Below are 19,333 nucleotides of genomic sequence, written 5' to 3' on the forward strand. Positions count from 1 at the left end.
AACAATGCTGCCATTTATGCATGTCAGCTATATTTTACAGCATGCTGTACAACAAACAAGGCTGCCATTTATGCATGTCAATTAAAATTTTACAGCATGCTGTACAACAAACAATGCTGCCATTTATGCATGTCAGCTATATTTTACAGCATGCTGTATAGATAATAAACATGTATGCTGATTTTTTTAATTAGTGGTCCTAATGAGTATTTACTTCTGATATGCACTTATCCATAGCAAAAAAACCTGATACGTTACATAATGATAATTTATTAAAGTAATTAATAATAATTAACAAGAATATATATATATATATATATATATATATATATATATATATATATATATATATATATATATATAATATGATTCACAGCAACGAGTGAAAAACTAAAATTGCATTACATTCACAAAACTCTGTCATCATTGTGGACAAAAGTTTAGCAAAAACTGAAAGATAAAATGATTCAAATGATGACCATAACAAGGATACAATTTCATGGTGATCCACTGAAAACTGAGATTAGCATTGGTCATTAAGACTCTGTCATAGACTACATCAGGTGCAATTAAAAGAGGGATATAACAAAAAATACATGAGCAAAGTGATTTATCAATATGTGCATCTTCAGATAATGATCACACACTTCCCAAGTTACATTAATTAAAACCTGGTAAGATTAACTGCATTCAGAATCTTTTGTCATACACTGCAGTCTGATTCAAGTCAAAAAGGGTAATAACTCTTACAAAATGTTTTTGATATAGTAATTTGTTGATCTGCATATTTGGGTAAAGTCCATAAAATTTATCTAGCTTCATGGCAATCCATAAAAAACTGAGACCAGCTGCACTAACAAGACTGTGTCAAACCCTTCATTAAGTTAAAAGATAAAAAGGGTAGTAACTATAACAACATAAGTCCAACAAAGGATGCTGCTTGCCTGGTGAAAAGAATTTTCAGTAATCCAAGACAGGTCTGTTTCTGCTGTCCATTTATTCTGTCTAACTGCAAAATATTGAAACCATCTCCAATATATTTCAGAAATGCTAATATATAATAATCTGAATTAACATGCAGAACAAAATTCTTTATTATTGCCAGTGACCTTGAATCTGATATCGATATCAAAATGTACCCACATGCCAAGCTTGCTTAAAAACTACAGGCATACATTTGATCAATTTAACAACATGAGGTTGCTGAATATCATCATGGTTTCACACTATTTTGTCCCAAAGGTTAACAAATAATTCAAACCATAGAATCAGTGCATGGGTAAACAGGTCTCTCCTCTGCACTAGACTGACAGTTCAGTAACTGGACAGCTAATTTTCCCAGTTCTTCCTCTGAAAGTTCTCCACATCTCTTCTTTAGGTTGTATACCACCTAAAACAGAGTCAGTATGGTAATCAGTTAGTATTCTTCATTAATCAAATGTGTTAATTAAATTGACAAGCTGCTGACTCAGCACAATTGTCATATAAACTGAAGCATATTGCCAACTTAAATGGATTGCTAACAAATGCACAGCTAGTCTGAAATGAAAAAGATTTCATATCAGAACAGGGATTTTCTTAAAAGGGTCAACCTACTCCCAATATAAATGGGGTCCAATCCCTATGTAAATGGAGACCAATCCCAATGTCTGATAAATCAAAATCAAGTAAAACTCTTAATTTATTAAAATTCACACCTGAAATTTTCATTTGTAATTGATAAATTTGTTTCTGACAATGAGAATCAATGGGTCTGTTCCCAATAACCCAAGAAAAATCAATGCTGACTGTTCAACACAAATGTATATTTTTTAACTACATGTACCAATATATTCACTTAAACCTGTCCAGACTGCTACACCCTTGGACCAGAGTGAAATACCAATTCAAAGGTTACTGTTTGATTATAGCTGGACACTGACTTTATCTTCTTTTGGCAATAAAATTTTATATATAACTTTTTTATAAGGCATACAAAAAATGTTTCTTCTGGTTGGCCGACCATCTCTATTTTCACTGCTAACCCTAACCCTCCCTTCCCCCAACCCAGTAAGAAACATTTATAATAAAAAATCCAAATATTCCTGAAACTCTTCTGTGCCTCTAATTAAGCTGGTTTAGCTCATAACTTAAAGTGCTCAGTACATTATATATACTAATCATTATAATATATATAATGTTAAAAAATTTTTTAAAACAAATATTTGGAACTTGACTTTTGCATTTAGTTGAGCTGGTTCAGGCCAGTACTCTAAGTGCTTAGTACATTATGTAGTCTAATGATTTTATATATATATATATATATATATATATATATATATATATATATATATATATATATATATATATATAATATAGATGTGTGTGTGTGATTTATTAATACCTACCTGCCCTAATTTAAAAAAACTTCAACAGAAAACATATTTGTTCTTTTGGTTGCAACAGACTTTCAATAAAATTACAGTACTTACATTTAATTGTTATTTCTTTTAGAAGTGCTAATCAGACATTCGTGTGCTAGTTTGGGCTGGATATTTAATACACATGTAATTTGTAAATCCTATACCAAAATTTCATTTTAATTTAACAGTCAAATAGTTTAATGAATTATCCAACTTCTAAGTAACACAAGATGCTACGGAAACCACATGGTGAAGGGACCCTACATATATATAGCCCAGGTTTTGCATGTTTTAATTTGTATGTTACCATATATACTGGCTTATAGGATGAGTCCGACTGCAAAATGCACAAACCCAAATCTGCCATTGTATAATGTGTTGGCAGATCTGGGTCTGTTCAGTTTGTTAGAAGCAATAAGTAATATAAAAAAACACAGACCCTGATTTGTATGATCATAAAGCTGCAGCAGATCAGGATCTTTGTTGTCTTCAGTTTGTCTTGACTTTTAAGCAAGAATATACGGTATGTTAACTAATTAGATTTTATTTGTATAACAATGCCTTAATAATTAAAGCAAGATCCAGAATGGAAAATTTGATTGAATTAAATATATTATTCCTTTTATGATGCCATAGTTTGCTGCAGCTTAAGAAGTATTAGGCCTGATGTAGTCTTAAGTATAAATCCAGAATAGATTCCTAACTAATAAGATCGGGGGAAATTAATAAAATTTAACACTCTATATATCTTAAATAATGAAATTTATATTGTTATAAAAATAAATAAATCTCTTTTCCTTTTTTGGCTGGTTCTTCCTCTATCAGTTATTCTGGTTGCCATGTATAGCCCATCTTGTGCTGAGAAATAGTGTTAAAACCCAAAACAACAACATTATTCTTTTTTTACTGGTTTAATGTCATTTTTCAGCACGACAGGCCATACATATCAGCAGGTATATTTGGTGCAGGAAGAAGAACCAATGTATGGAAAACTACTGGCAAACTTTCTCACATACCTATGTTGGCCGAGCTAAGACTTGAAGACATGCGGATGGGTGATGTATCAGTGATCTGTCAAATCTAGTGCATTAGACCACTCGGCCATCCAGTGCTCAAATCTGTCATTGCAGTAGATTGGCAAAGTGACCATGTGTTTATCCAGCCATTTGAACTTTCACACACAGGACCTGGATTAAGGTCTATGTTAAAGCTCTGTAGATAAAACTGAATGGTAACGATCTGACCACCATTGTCATAAGCCTGCCTCTGAGGGAGCTAGATATGGGTACCAATACTAATAATATGCAATAACCTCATATTATCATTATTATTATTATTATTACTGGTACCCATGAACTTTAAAGGCATACTTACTTTAATTTCTCTGAGTGCTGGATTCCTCAAATGACTAATAATTGTCATCACTTGCTTTGTCAGAATTTACATGGGAGTTATAATCCTTCATGCCATCATCACATGTTTTAGTGTATCCTGCTTATATATTATGGCTATGCCAACTGCACAAAAAATATGTAGTGAGCTAACATACCATATATTCTTGCTTAGAATTCAAGACAAGCTGAAGACAACAAAGACCCTGATTTTGATTACCAAAACTTGTGCTCCACTAAACTGTTAGGAACATGCTGATGTGCCATTGAACCATATACATAAAGTACATACTTACTTTAAAAGGATATTTTAGCACATTCGTCTAACAAAGGCTAGGATTTTACAAAAATAATGGGCCATTTTTTTTTCGACAGTTAAAAGATATGCGCTTCAATGAAGATGTGCCTCGCCCTCTGTGAGTGATAGACTAGACTAGTAAGTATATCTCCACCTTTTTTTGTTGTTGACCAGTAATGTCAGAAGAACAAAAGCGGAGACTTTGTTGGTCTAAGTGATGGACATAGTTCAAAGAATTTAAAATAACAAAACAAACAGACGTGAGAGAGAGAGAGAGAGAGACAGAGAGAGAGAGAGAGAGAGAGAGAGGGGGAGAGAGAGTTACAATGTGATTGCACGCTTCAAGTGGCTCGTATTCATCCAGTGCATCCTTCAGCAGCAGGAATTTTTCATCACCACTGGTAATTTCAAAACGAAAAGATGAAGTTCTCAAACTGACAGGCTCCAATTTTTCTTCTTCGCGCACTCCAAACAACCAATCTTTTACAGTGTTCAGAAACTGCTCCGACATTGAAATATGTGAGATAAACAAAAGAAAAATTAAAAGAGCACTACCGGTCGTTTTGTCTCGCATTTTTACTTTTAAATTTAAATTAACAGAAAACTGTTGTGAGTGAATTAGAACAGGAAACGGCAAGCACTTGTTTTGAATATCTCTCGTTGACGGTTTTCTCGATTTTCGATTAGTTAATATTAACCAAACTTGTCATACCGCGGGAAGGTTTTCACCACCCAGAAGACTTAACACTAAAACTCAATCTAAGCCGAGCCTACCGCTTGCGCATTGCACTTGTAGCGCATGATGTAGATGATGCTATGTACTACAGCAGACAGGCTGCTACGAAGCGGTGGTCTTACATATGAAATGTAGTTTGTGTGTGTGTGTGTGGGGGGGGGGGCTGTTGCTTCTTTTGCTGCTTTTTAATTTTAAAGAAACGGAATTAAATGGAATATCGGCATACGTGGCATCTATATTATACTTTTTTTGCATACATTTGATATTAATAATATATGTTCTTGTTGTTGTTGTAGGGTTCAACGCCATTTTTCAGCACACGATAGGCTAATATATATATATATATATATATATATATATATATATATATATATATATATATATATATATATATATATATATATATATCCAGATATTGTAATAATGTACAGATTTTGCTCATATATAATATGCCTTAAATGGGAAATAAGGGACATTCTGGAATTAAGAGACATTCAATATACGAAAAGAATAGGTCATTTAGAAAAGTACCAAGTGAGTATGCATGAGTAAAGGCATGCAACAAAGTTGTAACTTTGGTTAATATCAATAAAATCTGTGAAAAGAAAGGAATTTTGTTTGTCTCTTGCATATAATTTTTAGTTGCATGGTGTTTTTTTATAGCGATATTTTGAACACGTTATTTTTTTAATATAAAGTGGTTCTACTGTTTGGTATAGGACATACAAGCCTAATATAAGGCAGTACATATACGAAAATGTTTTATTATCGCATACAGAAGTAGTAGGGGATGGCACTTTAGACGTATGTGCAGCCAAATATGGAGAAAACATGGATAACTTAACAGTGGCGCCATCTTGGTTGAAAGGTATACTTTGTAACAGTATAGTATCAGGTGACGGTCCGCACTCGAAAGGAGTTACCATATGACATCAGGTGAATCTGATATTTGTGACCATGTAACACGTTGAGGGAAAAATGTGTTAAATGAGGTCGATCATTTATGGGGACAAACGGGAAATTAACATGGGGAACTTATTGGTTGAAAAATGGTCGAAAGTTTATGGGGACAAATTGGAAATTAACATGAAGCCACCATTTTAAAAGGCAAGCTTATTAACAGTAGAACCAGGCGACGGTCTGCTCTCTAACTGTAATACCATATAACAACATACGTTTCACAAGAACAATTGATCTGTTGGCTCTATTTTGGACAGAAATGTAAGGGGTTAAAGCTTGTAACCAGGAAAATGGGAGTTTGTCTGCACGCCAAATACTGCGTGACTCCTGTGTGAAACAGAATAAAAAAAGGTGTGTGTTTATATTAACAGTTTTTCAGGAGGCGACGGTTTGCTATCTAATTCTTATACCGCATGACGGCACACATTTCACACGAAGAGTCAGTCTGTTTTTCACATTGTTTTTGTTTTGCTACATAGAACTAACGCCTTTAATTCCCCATACCATAAAATTATTCCACTTTTGAACTTACAATCTTTTCCTCATTCTATAATATCCCCATCTCTACCTACCTTGTTTGTTTTAAAAAAATATATCTCCCTCTTACTCCTTACATATCAATACTTAATTGTCTACCTAGTTGCCTAATATCCAGCACACAGTTATATACTATTCACTAGCCAGTTATCTACTATCAAAACCTAGTAATTTACCATCCACCAATCAGTGTTTATCGTCCAGAATTCAGTTATATACTATCAGCACCCAGTTATCTACTATCCACCAACCAGTGATTTACTATCAATACCCAGATATTTGCTATTCACCAACCAATTATGTACAATGCAGAACTCAGATATTTACCAACCAAAGCCCCGTTACATATTATCCACCAAACCGTTATCAGCTACCTGAAGTTCATTAACCACTATCTATACACTATACAACAATTAGTTATATGATGTAATAAATTTGGAGAATGAACAATTGTTTGTAACTCTCCATTTTAAGGATTTCTCAGATTTTGGTATTACTTGTTTGAATATGGGAAGACGGTGTTGGGGAAATAGTCGTCAGACCGAATAATTAGCCAATTACTAGGGGCAAACGTCACAGAGTTAACTGTAAGTGAGATTTCATGATGTGATGGTTTTACTTTTAGTGAATTCAGGTCAGAGTCGCATGAGTGTCACTGTACCTCAGTAGTCCATATTAAAATCTAATTGTGTGAATTGATTGCATGACTTTATGTGCAGTAGTTATGAATGGGGACTGGTAAATTACACAATGGAATAATTGAGAAGAGACTGTTCTGTCTTCTGGTGGCGTTGTTTATTATTGCTACTGTGGTAAATATGGTGAAGAGTTGCAGTTGAAATGTTGCTTAAACCTCTGATTTGACTGCTCTAAGGCGACGTAGTAAAAATAGTTTCCTGTATTAGGTTGTTGAATTGTATATTTTCACCGCGTTTAATATGGCGGTACGTTACGGAATTTTAGCGAGGAGAAACCATGCAGTTGTGAGGTTAACAGGCAATTTGGAAGTTGCGAGTTTTATGATCATATATTAACTTGATTAAAAGTATTTATAGCTTGGACGCGTTGGAATTTCCATTTTATAACAGTAGTTGTATGGAATTCTTTGGAATATCGGGGAAACATGTGACTTCTAGCGGGATTTACGCTATGGTTGAAATCGCTCGGTAAAGAAATCCCTTTGACTTGTTACAATACTATTCTGTACCCAATAATCTACTATCAACAAACCTTCTATTTACTATTCAGCATCTATCGTATTACTATCCACAAACCAGATGTCTACTATCAAACACCCAGTTATATACTATCCACTAACCAATTATCCACTATCAGCACCAAGTGGTCCATTATCCAGCACCTTGGTATCTACTATCCACGAGGAAGTTTCTTATTCTGTCCAGCACCTAAATATCAACAATCTACTTGTGATATAACATGCAGAGCCCAGAGACCTCCTGTCTATATATCGTCCTTTCTATCTTACTTGGCTGCCGGTTTAAAAATAACAGAGCAAAAATCCGATCAAACAAAATAATTCTAGCCAGTCAAATCTTTGCTTTTTTAACAACGTGTATTCGAGACGTCAGTCAAACTATATACAGGTCTTGATATTTCTTTCAGATTGTAGCGCAGTCAAACTAAAAAAATTCGAAAAATCATGATAAATTTTCCAAGAGTGCATTTTCATCTCATTCAGACAAACTAACTGATTTTTAAATCAAGCTAATGATTTACTGTCCTGGAATGCTTGGCGTTTGTTCCATTCTTCTTATTTTGGAAAACAGGAACATTAAATAACCTCCAACCCAGTTTATGTAATATCCATCTGTAACATAAACATTAATAAACAGATCATAACATAATAATAATAATAATAATAATAATAACAATAATAATAATAATAATAATATTATTATTATTATTATTATTATTATTATTATTATATGAGAGAGAGAATTTGTGTCTTAAAGCGTGAAGATATACCATTATGACTTAAATTTAAATTATTCAATATTGGGACAGTGTTATCTTAAAGACGGAACATACACCATTATATGGAGGCGTTCTAGAGATATTATGAACCTCTGAGAGAGTTAGTGGTATAAGGTGAAGTTGTTTGCGTTTGCAACATCCACACTCGAGAGAATATTGGCATACCTCTATGTTACTTTCATGTACAGTGGCTGAAATTTGTTTGGATATTGTACTTATAGAAATTGTACAGGATCTAAACACACAGCTAACCAAACTGGCTGCTTCCATGTGATCGAAAAATCAGCCTGATTTAGTCTAAAGTACGCTATCTTTAGCAATTATTACAATAAGGGAAAAATAATTTTGCAATACTAGGTAATACGAGTTTCTGAAATTGTAATGAATGAACTATCAAATATATAAAATGTTGGAAAGTTATCGTTTAATTTGTTTTACAAATTACCTCTAAAGTCAAGAAAGTGAAAATGACCAAGTGGTGTATGAAGTTTTAAAAATTTTTTTTTATACGTGCACATCTAATGAAAGGTCAAGCTGTGTATGTACTCTATAACCTATGGTATACCCATCAATCATACACCAAAATAAAAGGAATTACAAGCTATTTTTAAAAACACCTGATATAAACGAGATCTTTTTAAAAGCCTGTATAACCAGTGATGAAACCCGGGAAATTGTTGTACCTTAAAAATGTAACCCTATGCAAACTGCAAAACTTAAAAATAAGTATAAATATTTGTGTATTTATTTGTTTTAGTTTCGTATCATTATGTATAATGTTCCGAACAACACTGACGTTATGCATGAAAATAAGATAATTATGTTTATTTTGCTCTCGTTCACACAACATACACTGTGGCAGAATTACGTGTGCATTCACCTTAATTATAGGGAAATTAAATTTCTTAGAACGCAGGAGTGAAATCAATTTAAATTTAAAATCGTTTCATTAAGTGAAAGAAATACGAGTATATAATTAGAATATTGGTTGCACTAATTTGTAATGAAATTAAGAAATAAATGATGACAAAGGAAAAATTCGCTCTCTTCTATATTCTAGTGTAAGAAGAATAAGCAAACATTTTAATCTTTGACCTTTGACCTACGTGAACCTCGTCTGTTTCATTACTTTTCCAATTTAAAATTTATTAATGAAATCTCAGGAAAATGTGTGGCAAGTTTCAGGTTCCTGTTTATCAGCAAAGCATCGGTTGCTATGCTGAGAAAATGCAATGTGCATTTTCAAAACAACTCTCTTTTCGTAATGGGGGGTGGGTGGGTACGGGGTCGGGGATGGACTTGGCTTGTGTGGGACTCTACTGTTAATGAATACTGTTATGTGGGAAAAACATGAGACTTAGGTGGCCCTCACCAGTTATTATGTACTTTTGACTGAGTGACGTCTGTAAGGTGAAGTTGTTTGCATTTGAAACATGCACATTGGAGAGTATGTTGTTATACCTCTATGCTACTTTGATGTAATGTGGCTGACATTACTTTGAATATTGTACTTGTGGAAATTGTACATGATATAAGTTCACTGTTAACTAAAATGACTGCTCCCTTGTGTTAAAAGAAACCCAGCTTGACTTAGGCTAAAGTACACTATCTTTGGCAGCTATTTAAAAAGGAAAAAAAATAATTTTGTCAGACTAGACAATATCAGCCTTTGAAAGTGCAATGAATGAATTACCAAATATATTAGATTTAAAAAGGTTATCGGCTTTTTGTTTGACAATTTACCTCTGAAGTTTAGGAAGTGAAAGTTACCTAGAGGAGCTACCAGTTCTTTTAAAGGTGCACATCTGGAGTAAGGCCAAGCTGTATACTCTATAACCCATATTATAATCCAAAATAAAGGAAATTAAAGGTTCTTTGAACAATACCATAGATATACAATGTCTTGTTTTTAAATAATCAGTATAACCAGTGAGAAAACCCGAGGAAATTCTTTTTCTTTAAAATTCAACCCCTATGCAAAACACGAAACTGTAGAAACCATCTTATTCAGAAGGACTGTTTTTGAAGATTGCAACCTAAAAGTTTCAGTTATACAACCACGATTAAATCATCCAATAATACCCATGTGATTTTTATGGAAGTGCTTTATAGATATTATGAACGTCTGAGAGGTTGACAGGTGTAAAGTAAAGTTATTTGCATTTGCAACACGCACATTGGAAAGAATACTGGCACACATCTATGGTACTTTCATGTGTATCTTGGATTGTAAAAGTAAGATAATGGCTATCATTATTTAAACTGTGTTTGCTTTTCTCTTCACCGTGTTTAATGATTATAGAAGACCACGTATTATGTGTGTAGGTACTCCTAGTTTTTACTGTTTTCACTTCGTGCATGATAGTAAGGATGGTAAGTATGGTTGTTTATAGTGTGTGTGTGTGTGTGTGTGTGTGTGAACATTACTACCTTTTAAAGAGTGATAGTGTGTTATGCATGTGAGTACCCCTTACCGTGTGTTTGATAGTACATAAAAATTTCTGCGAGTATAGTGTGTGCATATTCATTCACATGTCTTTCCTTTCACTTTACTGATAAGTGGTTTAGTAATAATAAAGACGGTGGTAGGCGATGGTAGTTATGTTTAAAAGGAGATAGTAGGGAAGTTATGGGGGATAGGGGTTTGCTTTGTTTAAAAGGGGCTTATAGGATTATCAGGGGCTTTAATTATACTGCATACTTCTTTTACATCCTACTATGTGTGGTCAGTAGACGAGTGGGTGTTGGGTCAGTCCAAACTGCGTATTGATTATCATATATGGGCGTTGGTCACTCAAACGACGTATTGATTAGTAAGTGTAGTTTCAGCATTATCTTCCCATCAGAGGTCATATTACCTTCCCTCCATCAGTACAAAAATGGAACTCTGGCCTCACAATTTTAATTTCTTGTTTACCCCATATTCCTTTCCAAAAATGATGCTTTAGGGGTGGAATCGTCATGCTAATTTCCCAAACAAGACATGATACATGATCTCTAAACGTAATGTTAATTTCTTATTGACCTCCCCTCAACACACACACACACCCGTGACATGTTCTGACCCCACTGTGACAGATATTACTAATTTCCTTTTAATAAAACAAAAACAAACAAACAGAAAAACAAACAAGCGAAATTCAACATTTGAGCTAAATTGAATTAATACTGTCGGAGATATCCTAGTTCACCGTTATTAAATATTCTTTACTATTTATGTTACTTTGTGTGACCGTGCCAGATTTTACTCCCATGTGTTTATATGCAATCATTCACGCCGAGCAACATATGTATGTATGTATGTATGCATGTATGTATCTCTCTCTCTCTCTCTCTCTCTGCGCTTTAGCGACTGACAGAAGTATTGTTCTTGTTATTGGGTTCAAAAAGTAAATCCATGCTTTTTCACCTGTGGCAACACAAATCTGTTTTTGATCAGCCGTCGATAATGCAGGACCCATCTTGCACAAACCTTTCTGAGTTTCAGATGATTTTCAGTACGTAAAACATATCTTACGACTTAATGCGCGTGATTATAAAAAAAATCTTCCAGTGTGCATTGAGTATCTTCATCAATAATATCAGTCACTTCTCGCTCGGCAATCGCAGTTAACGGTCTTCCAAAACGATAAAACCACCTCAATAGTGTGTGATATAACAGAGAATTAACCCGCAAACTTGATATCAGTCTGATAGTACCCCGAGAACGTCTGAATTTTTGCAATATGCTCTCTGGCTCAATAGCAGAATTGTCCTCCTCCTCCGGCACTTTTTTTTGGTCGAAGTCATTTACCTATGTTACGTCACAGACATATATCTGCAGGTGTTCAGTGTGCTGTACGTGTAGCGGTGGACCATTTTATAAATCATTATTTTGACTATCTATCGGCGTTAAATCAACTGGCAGGTTTAAACCAAAACATAAAAATGAATATAAAATATTCATAACTTTTCAAAGTACATGGAATGATGCTTACGATTACATGGAATGATGCTTACGTTACGTAAAACATTTTTAAAAAAAGAAAGGAACGGCAGCGGAAACGTTACCTCACTTTGCAAGCACGTGTTAATGACGTTCAACGTAGATGTATGACGTCACAACGCAAGTGACGCTAACGACGCTAAGGTCCATTTTCCACGATAGGAATGTCTTTCAGTTATCAGCTTAAGTGTGGAAGGTGTGCAGCAGTGTTCCCCGAGGTGCATATTGTGAAATGTGAACGAGTAACAGCTGGTAATAATCAGTAATTTTCGAAAGGACGAGCTGCAAGTATGTCCTTCTAAACTTCTGTATATTTCTATCATAGGGATAAAATGACTACCATGATAAAATGTCTATGTTCACGCAATTGGCCATCAGTCAAGAAACCTTTCTAAAGTCTCACATACACATATTACTGGGTATCAGCTGCCCGATCGATGCTTCTTGCACAAATTTACGTGAGGCCTGAGAACAAGATTTATTAAATACTGTTATCGTTTTTGTGTTTCTTTTCTCAAAATAGCTCATCTCTTTAAAATAATTCCTAGGAGGACAGGAGTAGAAAATTTAAACAATATTTCGTCACAGTCAAAGCCGTACCGTGATCTGTTTCCGTTTTGTACAAGTGATATTGCCATATGTTTACAGGTGGACTCGTTCTCTGTAATGTTTGCCACAAACGGCTACATCCACGGTGTACTATGGAGATATCAGTAATAGACCCATCTGATAGACTATGCAACAGGTGTTTAAAAGACCAAGCAGTCATCGTTTGTCCACAGTGCTTGGTAAAAGGTGAGATATAAACTACATTATTCGCACACTCTCCCGTTTGTTTGTACCCCTACCCCTACATATTTTAAACACAAAAAGCATCACGGATATCAACAAATGTACAAAACTTAGTAATTTCATTCATGATTTTTTAATTTTTAACCTGATTATCGCCAAGATATCACTAACACTGTCCCTTTTCTGATTTCTATAAAATATATAGAAGTGGTCATGTAATCGAATTTATTCATCGTTAATTAAATATAAACTGTTGTTCGAAAATTTAATACTAATATAGTTTAAGCAAGGTCTATTCAATTATTGAATGTCCTTCACCTTAACTGTCAAAACTTGCAGACGAAAATGTTTGATCGCTACGGACTTTTACAGTTGTGTCCAGATAGTAAACTTGATGAAGAAAAGATCACGTATGGTCTAATCGTCATGACACAGAGGGATCACGTATGGTCTAATCGTCATGACACAGAGGGATCACGTATGGTCTAATCGTCATGACATAGAGGAGTACGAATTCATTTTTCAACAAGCATAACTTTGATTGTGATATCACAGCGCACGACATTTAATCCGGTTTGTTCTGGATCATATCCTTCGGTTGAGCTCGACCAAAAACGTCCACGTGGTTTAACATCAAGTCGATCACCATTTAAAGGTATGTGTGATCAAATTCTAGAAAACGACACGCGTTACTGAAATAGTCGGTACTAAATGCAGGGCTGGCCTAAGACCGAATGGACCGATTTGGCCCAATCGGGCCCCCGCTTACAGGGTCCTCCCGGGTTAGTATATATATATATATATATATATATATATATATATATATATATATATATATATATATATATATATATATATATATATATAGAAAGAAATTAATTTTAATGCGATGGAAGAAATTTTTTAATTGAATATCATATCAAACTTGTTTAAATGTTTATTTCCAAATACCATGATCACAGGGGTCCCGCGCTTAAATTCAAAGGGTCCCGCCAAATTGATCAAAATCGGGCCCCGTGTTTGCTAAGGCATACATGACCCGTATGACTTTCACTTAAAACTAAAACTGTCATGTTTGAGACCAATAGTTGCAATATCTAGTTTAAATATTTATAAAATGAATTGAACCCCAAAAGTAGGAACTTTTGCATACATGTATTCAGAGAGAATTAACTCAAAACTGGCAATATTGAGGTTATCAAACAGGGTGAACTACATCATATTTGTTGCTTGATAGACTCGCCCATGCTAATATGGCGACCGTATTGTTGAAGTAACTCCCGTTTGATTCGAAACGCCAACAAGATGGCAGTGTTTGGACTTCTGGAGATAATTAGGTTAGAGATAATAAATTGATGAATGAAACACACACACACACACACACGTGTGTGTGTGTGTGTGTGTGTGTGTGTGTGTGTGTGGAGAGAGAGAGAGAATAAAGTATATACGCTGTACCATTTATATATATACCATGAGATTTATGAAAGGTTTCGCTAACAGGAAACGAGGCGTGCCGAGTTTAATTTTGGTGAAATATGTATACACCGAGTGGCATAACAAAGATGCAGCGCACCTACCATACATATATTTTATTTCTATCACATACAAATACATTTCCAACGGATTTTAGACTGACTACATATAACTTTGTATTGACGAAATGGATGAACTCTTCAAATCCGTGCCTAGTGCTTCCTCTGTAAAGTGTAGTTCTGTACCTCTAGCTACTACTCACGAACGTCTTTGCAAATTGATAAGTTGCTTCGGTTCCGTAGTTTCTGAGCTTCTTTTTTAATTCATAGCTATTATCTAAATATAAGACACACTAATGATTTAAACATGAACTATGAATAATATAAAGAAAGCAAAGCACACATAGCGAGTAGTTTCTTGAACACTCAACGCTCAAACACTTTACTTTCAGGCGAGTGTATTGAAACGAGTGGGGAATATAAAATAAGTGAAATGACGAACCAACAAGAGGTAATTCAAACACTTAAATGTATTTAGAGTTGATCTTGATCGTTAGTATCCTTAAGTTAACATTGCTACCAACCACAAAATTGTTTTTATCCCCCATCTTTTATTTTCCCCTTTACGCTAATCGGTTTGTCTGAACATTTTACTATCATTCATAGGTTCACAGACAATGCCGCATGACAAAAAAAAAAAAACGACTTCGCTAGTCTTTTTAAAAATAAATAATATCCGCCCGTATCTTACAAAGATCGTCGAGAGATAGAGAGGGGAGAGGGCAGAAGAAAATTTCGATTAAATTAACATGTTTAATTCTTGTAGAAACAGGAATTATTTTCGTTATTTTCTTTTGTCGTGAATGATTAATTAGTGGAAATTCATCACTAATCTATAGAGTATAAAAGCGATAGCCTACTGTTGAAAATAGTGTTCATATATGAACTGCTGGTATATCAGACTGCTTTATACCAACACTTTAAATGCCCCATTATTTTTAACAATATTGTATAGAATGACACCAATACAATCTGGGCCACCTGCAGAATTTTTGGTAGGTTGGGGGCTAACATGTATTGGTCAGTGATTAAGTTTTACGGATGTAGGCAAAACATGTTTATATGTGAAAACGAGTGGGTGGGTGAGGCTTACTCCTATGTGCGGACGCCCATGAATACAATCAATCAAGTTTGTGTTATTGCTCGTTCCAAACATGACTTGAGGATTACATTATGTGTTGGTGTCAATTTATAATTATAATTTCATACATAAACCTTGCAATTCCAAATAGTTACATTTCGCTTTCGTGGTAATGTGCGTTCTCGGTCGCCTCAATTATCATCTTAATTGAAGATGAACATATGACCCAATTGGAACATCCTCGGCCTTTTCCGTCAAATCGAGAAAGAAACCTCTGATCATTTGGACCACCTTGTCTATGTAAGATCAAACTAGGCCTCAGCTGTATGTCGGCGCAGTAATTTATAGATAAGGCATACACTTTGTTTGTTGGAATTTCTTTTTATATATATATAAAAAGAACCAGCAGTTTATTCATTCTGACCTCCGGTCTATTTTCTACGCCTGGATTCAGATTCCTGTGTTGCCAATGAATAAATTTAATTTGTTGCATTCGTTACTTCTTTGTGAATATTTGTTTCGGAAATAAACAAGGTGGCCCGAACGGTACCTAATGGTAGTTTTCGGCGTACATTCGAAGATCCATGGGATAACTCAATTGTAATTCGAGGCCACTGAATACTATATTCCAAATACTTGTGTTCACATTCGCTAATATGGCAGCGGAAGGAGACAAAATTACAATTGGAATATTGTCGGTCTTTCCGAGCCAGCATATATTGTGCACTCCTTCCGAGACGAGTCACCAAATCCGTAAATGTATGTGTATTCATACATCTGAGGTTACATGTAAGAAACTAAAATAGAAAGTTCCAGTTGCTCAGTATCAAAACGAACATTGTTTCAGATCCCTGTGTTGACCTAAGTTCGTGAAAGGCTTTTACCGATAACTGACATCTTACCTATGTATGCATGGGTTCGAGTCTCATGCTCGGCCAGTGAGGGTATATGAGAAAGCTTGCCAGTAGCTTCCTGTAGGTCGATGTTTATTCCTCCGCCAGATATACTGGTCGCCATGAACATAACCAGGCTATCGTGTGCTGAAAAATGGTGTTAAATACAAACAGCAACAGCAACAACAGCAACCTAAATTCATGTGTACAAAACAACAACAGCAACCTAAATTCATGTGTACAAAACAACAACAACAACCTAAATTCATGTATTAAGTCCTTTTATTTTCTTTTTCAGAAGCAAGCAGCACCATGCAGCTCTGCAGAAAGTGCAGTGACGAGGTGCATGTTGATTTGGCCGAGGTTCATTTAGATCACGTGACTACCATGCCTTGAAGTGTTGTCTCTTGGTCTGAAGAGATTCCAGACCGAGCAAACACTCGGGAACATCCGTTTTAAGTTGGCTTTTTCCAAACTGTACAAACTTTGATATCATTTTAAAATATAAATCAGGTTTCTCTTGTAATATAAAACCATATATACACAGATGTTTGATACATCAGAATTTGGGATTTAAGAAAAACATATATGCCTAAGTTAAGCTTCTGTGATACATTTACATTAAGAAAATATTGTTCTTCGTTGAAGTACCAGTAAAGAAAAGATTATATAATGATTAATAAATAAAACCACAGTACATATAGTAAAAAAAATGTACCTCAATCCTTGTTTGATTTTTCATGCTATAAAAATATTTCTTTAGTATTTTCAACACCCAGGAAGGCACATATACGCAGATAACAATTACAAAACACCATGTTCTTCATTACGTCATAAAAATTACAAGATCCAGCCAGTTAAATATTTTTGATCTTTTTAAACTTACAGTTCTCTATTTTTACGTAATGTACCAAAGAAACTTAAAAAATAATAACAACTTTAAAGCTCTTTATCTTTCACAAAAATGTGACTTGATAAACAATTTTATTTTTATACAGTTTTATCAAAGAAGAAGTTGAGAACGTTAATAATGGTGACGGTGGTGGCTGTGAAATTAGATCCTGGATATGCTACGATAATCGAAGTTTAGTTTAGTATTTGTTTTGAGAATTGGTGTTTTTCTATATATTTTCTATCAGAGTAACTTGGTCAAGCTGATTTTGTGCAATAAAATTAACAATGTGGCAATAAAGCGCACTTTCACTCATTGATAGCCGTACCTATCGCTTAAGCGTCTCTCTCTCTTTCTCTCTCTCTCTCTCTCTCTCTCTCTCTCTCTCTCTCTCTCTGTGTGTGAAGACAACCGTTACAATTCACTTACGGACCCTGTTTCTTGAGTAGTAATTACACTGGGATATTTAGCACAGACGATTCTAGTTTTTGTTCAAGATGCATAAAAAAGAATCGTTAAGTATATATTTAATTTGTATTGACCTTTGTCCGTAACTGAGGATAAAGTTTTGACCTATCTGACTATTTTCATATTTGTAAGTTATAAATAACTTGTTTGATTTCAAGGTCTAGTATTATTTACTAGAGCTGGTGTCAAATATTTTTATTTCTGAAGATACCGCGATAAATACCATGATATACCGAGATTATATAAGGCATCAGAAATTGAATGTTCAGAGGATGGAGTTTGACACTTAACCGAAAATTCCGTCCGTCGAGAGCTGAAAAAAATCACAACCATATTATATCTATTGTATTATTCATTTTAAATGATGAATTATCTTGAGATAATAGAAAATAAAATATTACAACTCAAAAGAAAATCGTAGTCCCCTTCTCCAAAAATTAAATTGTCACTGCTGTACAGTATGATATGTCTATGTTAATTGTTGCAGAAGTTGTAATTTAAACAAAATATAATCAAAGCGGGATGATTAAAATAACTATATAACTGACACCCTGTGAAAGATATTGTGCTGACGTTAAAGAGCATGTTGATCAAAATAGGAAGTGTTGACACTGACGCCTACGATTTGCCTACGATTTTCCCAGCTTGACTATTGATATTAATAGGCAGGGAAACTTTGAGACAGACGCCAAGCAAGATATTTATAAGAGAGGGCTTGTGAACATCCAAACACACATACTCAAGAAACGAGATGATATTTAGTGTACTTCAGAAATTAAGTAAAATTAAAACAAAAAATAGCTTCTGTCCTGAAAATCTGCTTCGCAAGTGTTACAAAGGAATACATGTACTTGATACATGAACATACGCTAGTAAATAGCTAAGAAATTACATGACTAATTTTTGAAAGTCTGAAACTTTTCCAAAGGTTGGACTTGACCTGAATATCTTCGCAACATCCCCTTTATCAACCAAGTAGGCATACGTGACAATTATTTATAATTGCAATATTCCGAAATAATTTGTGACACAATGCAGCTGTTTTGCCAAAAAAGACAGTAATAATTTTTGAATTATTTTGTCATGAGAAGTGAAAACATGCCATAAATATCATTTAATTCATAACAAGATTACTCTCGAGTTTCCCTTCAAGTCTTATTGACGACAACTACCGAAATACCGGTACCGCGAAAACGTAGCACAGAAAAAAAAATAACGCGGTTAAAACGGTATACCGGTAATACCGCTCACCTCTATTACTTACAAACTTGGAATGTTCTGGAAGAGATTATGTGACCAACATCCTGCTCATTTTGTTTTGTCTCAGTTTATCTTAATATAAGGTTGTGGTAAAGAAAAGCATTTTTTCTC

General features: G+C 34.4%; 2 protein-coding genes across 2 annotated transcripts in view; one reads left to right on the forward strand and one right to left on the reverse strand.

Annotated features, from left to right (window-relative positions):
• LOC149782124 (protein brambleberry-like) overlaps positions 1-4,714 on the reverse strand; it is a 49,534-nt gene extending 44,820 nt beyond the window's left edge. Inside the window, exons 1-2 of the mRNA XM_089934825.1 lie at positions 4,417-4,714; positions 1,262-1,390 (exon numbers count right to left, since the gene is read on the reverse strand). Of these exons, the coding sequence (XP_089790951.1) occupies positions 1,262-1,390; positions 4,417-4,665 (378 nt within the window). The 5' untranslated portion in view covers positions 4,666-4,714. The remainder of the gene's footprint in view (positions 1-1,261; positions 1,391-4,416) is intronic.
• A 7,755-nt stretch (positions 4,715-12,469) lies between these two features.
• LOC149782125 (uncharacterized) lies at positions 12,470-17,795 on the forward strand. Its single transcript, XM_089934826.1, has 3 exons — positions 12,470-12,556; positions 12,953-13,099; positions 16,901-17,795. The coding sequence occupies exons 2-3, from the start codon at positions 13,006-13,008 to the stop codon at positions 16,996-16,998; spliced, it is 192 nt and encodes a 63-aa protein (XP_089790952.1). The 5' UTR covers positions 12,470-12,556; positions 12,953-13,005; the 3' UTR covers positions 16,999-17,795.
• The last annotated feature ends 1,538 nt before the right edge of the window (positions 17,796-19,333 follow it).

The sequence above is a fragment of the Sinohyriopsis cumingii genome, chromosome 15 (genome assembly GCF_028554795.1).
Source record: "Sinohyriopsis cumingii isolate HCF-2022 chromosome 15, ASM2855479v2, whole genome shotgun sequence".
Lineage (NCBI taxonomy): Eukaryota > Metazoa > Mollusca > Bivalvia > Unionida > Unionidae > Sinohyriopsis > Sinohyriopsis cumingii.

Coding starts and splice junctions, on each gene's coding strand:
- LOC149782125 (XM_089934826.1), top strand. CDS start 13,006: ATGGAGATATCAGTAATAGACCCATCTGATAGACTATGCAACAGGTGT. Junction 13,100..16,900: donor TCCACAGTGCTTGGTAAAAG/GTGAGATATAAA, acceptor TTTCTTTTTCAG/AAGCAAGCAGCACCATGCAG.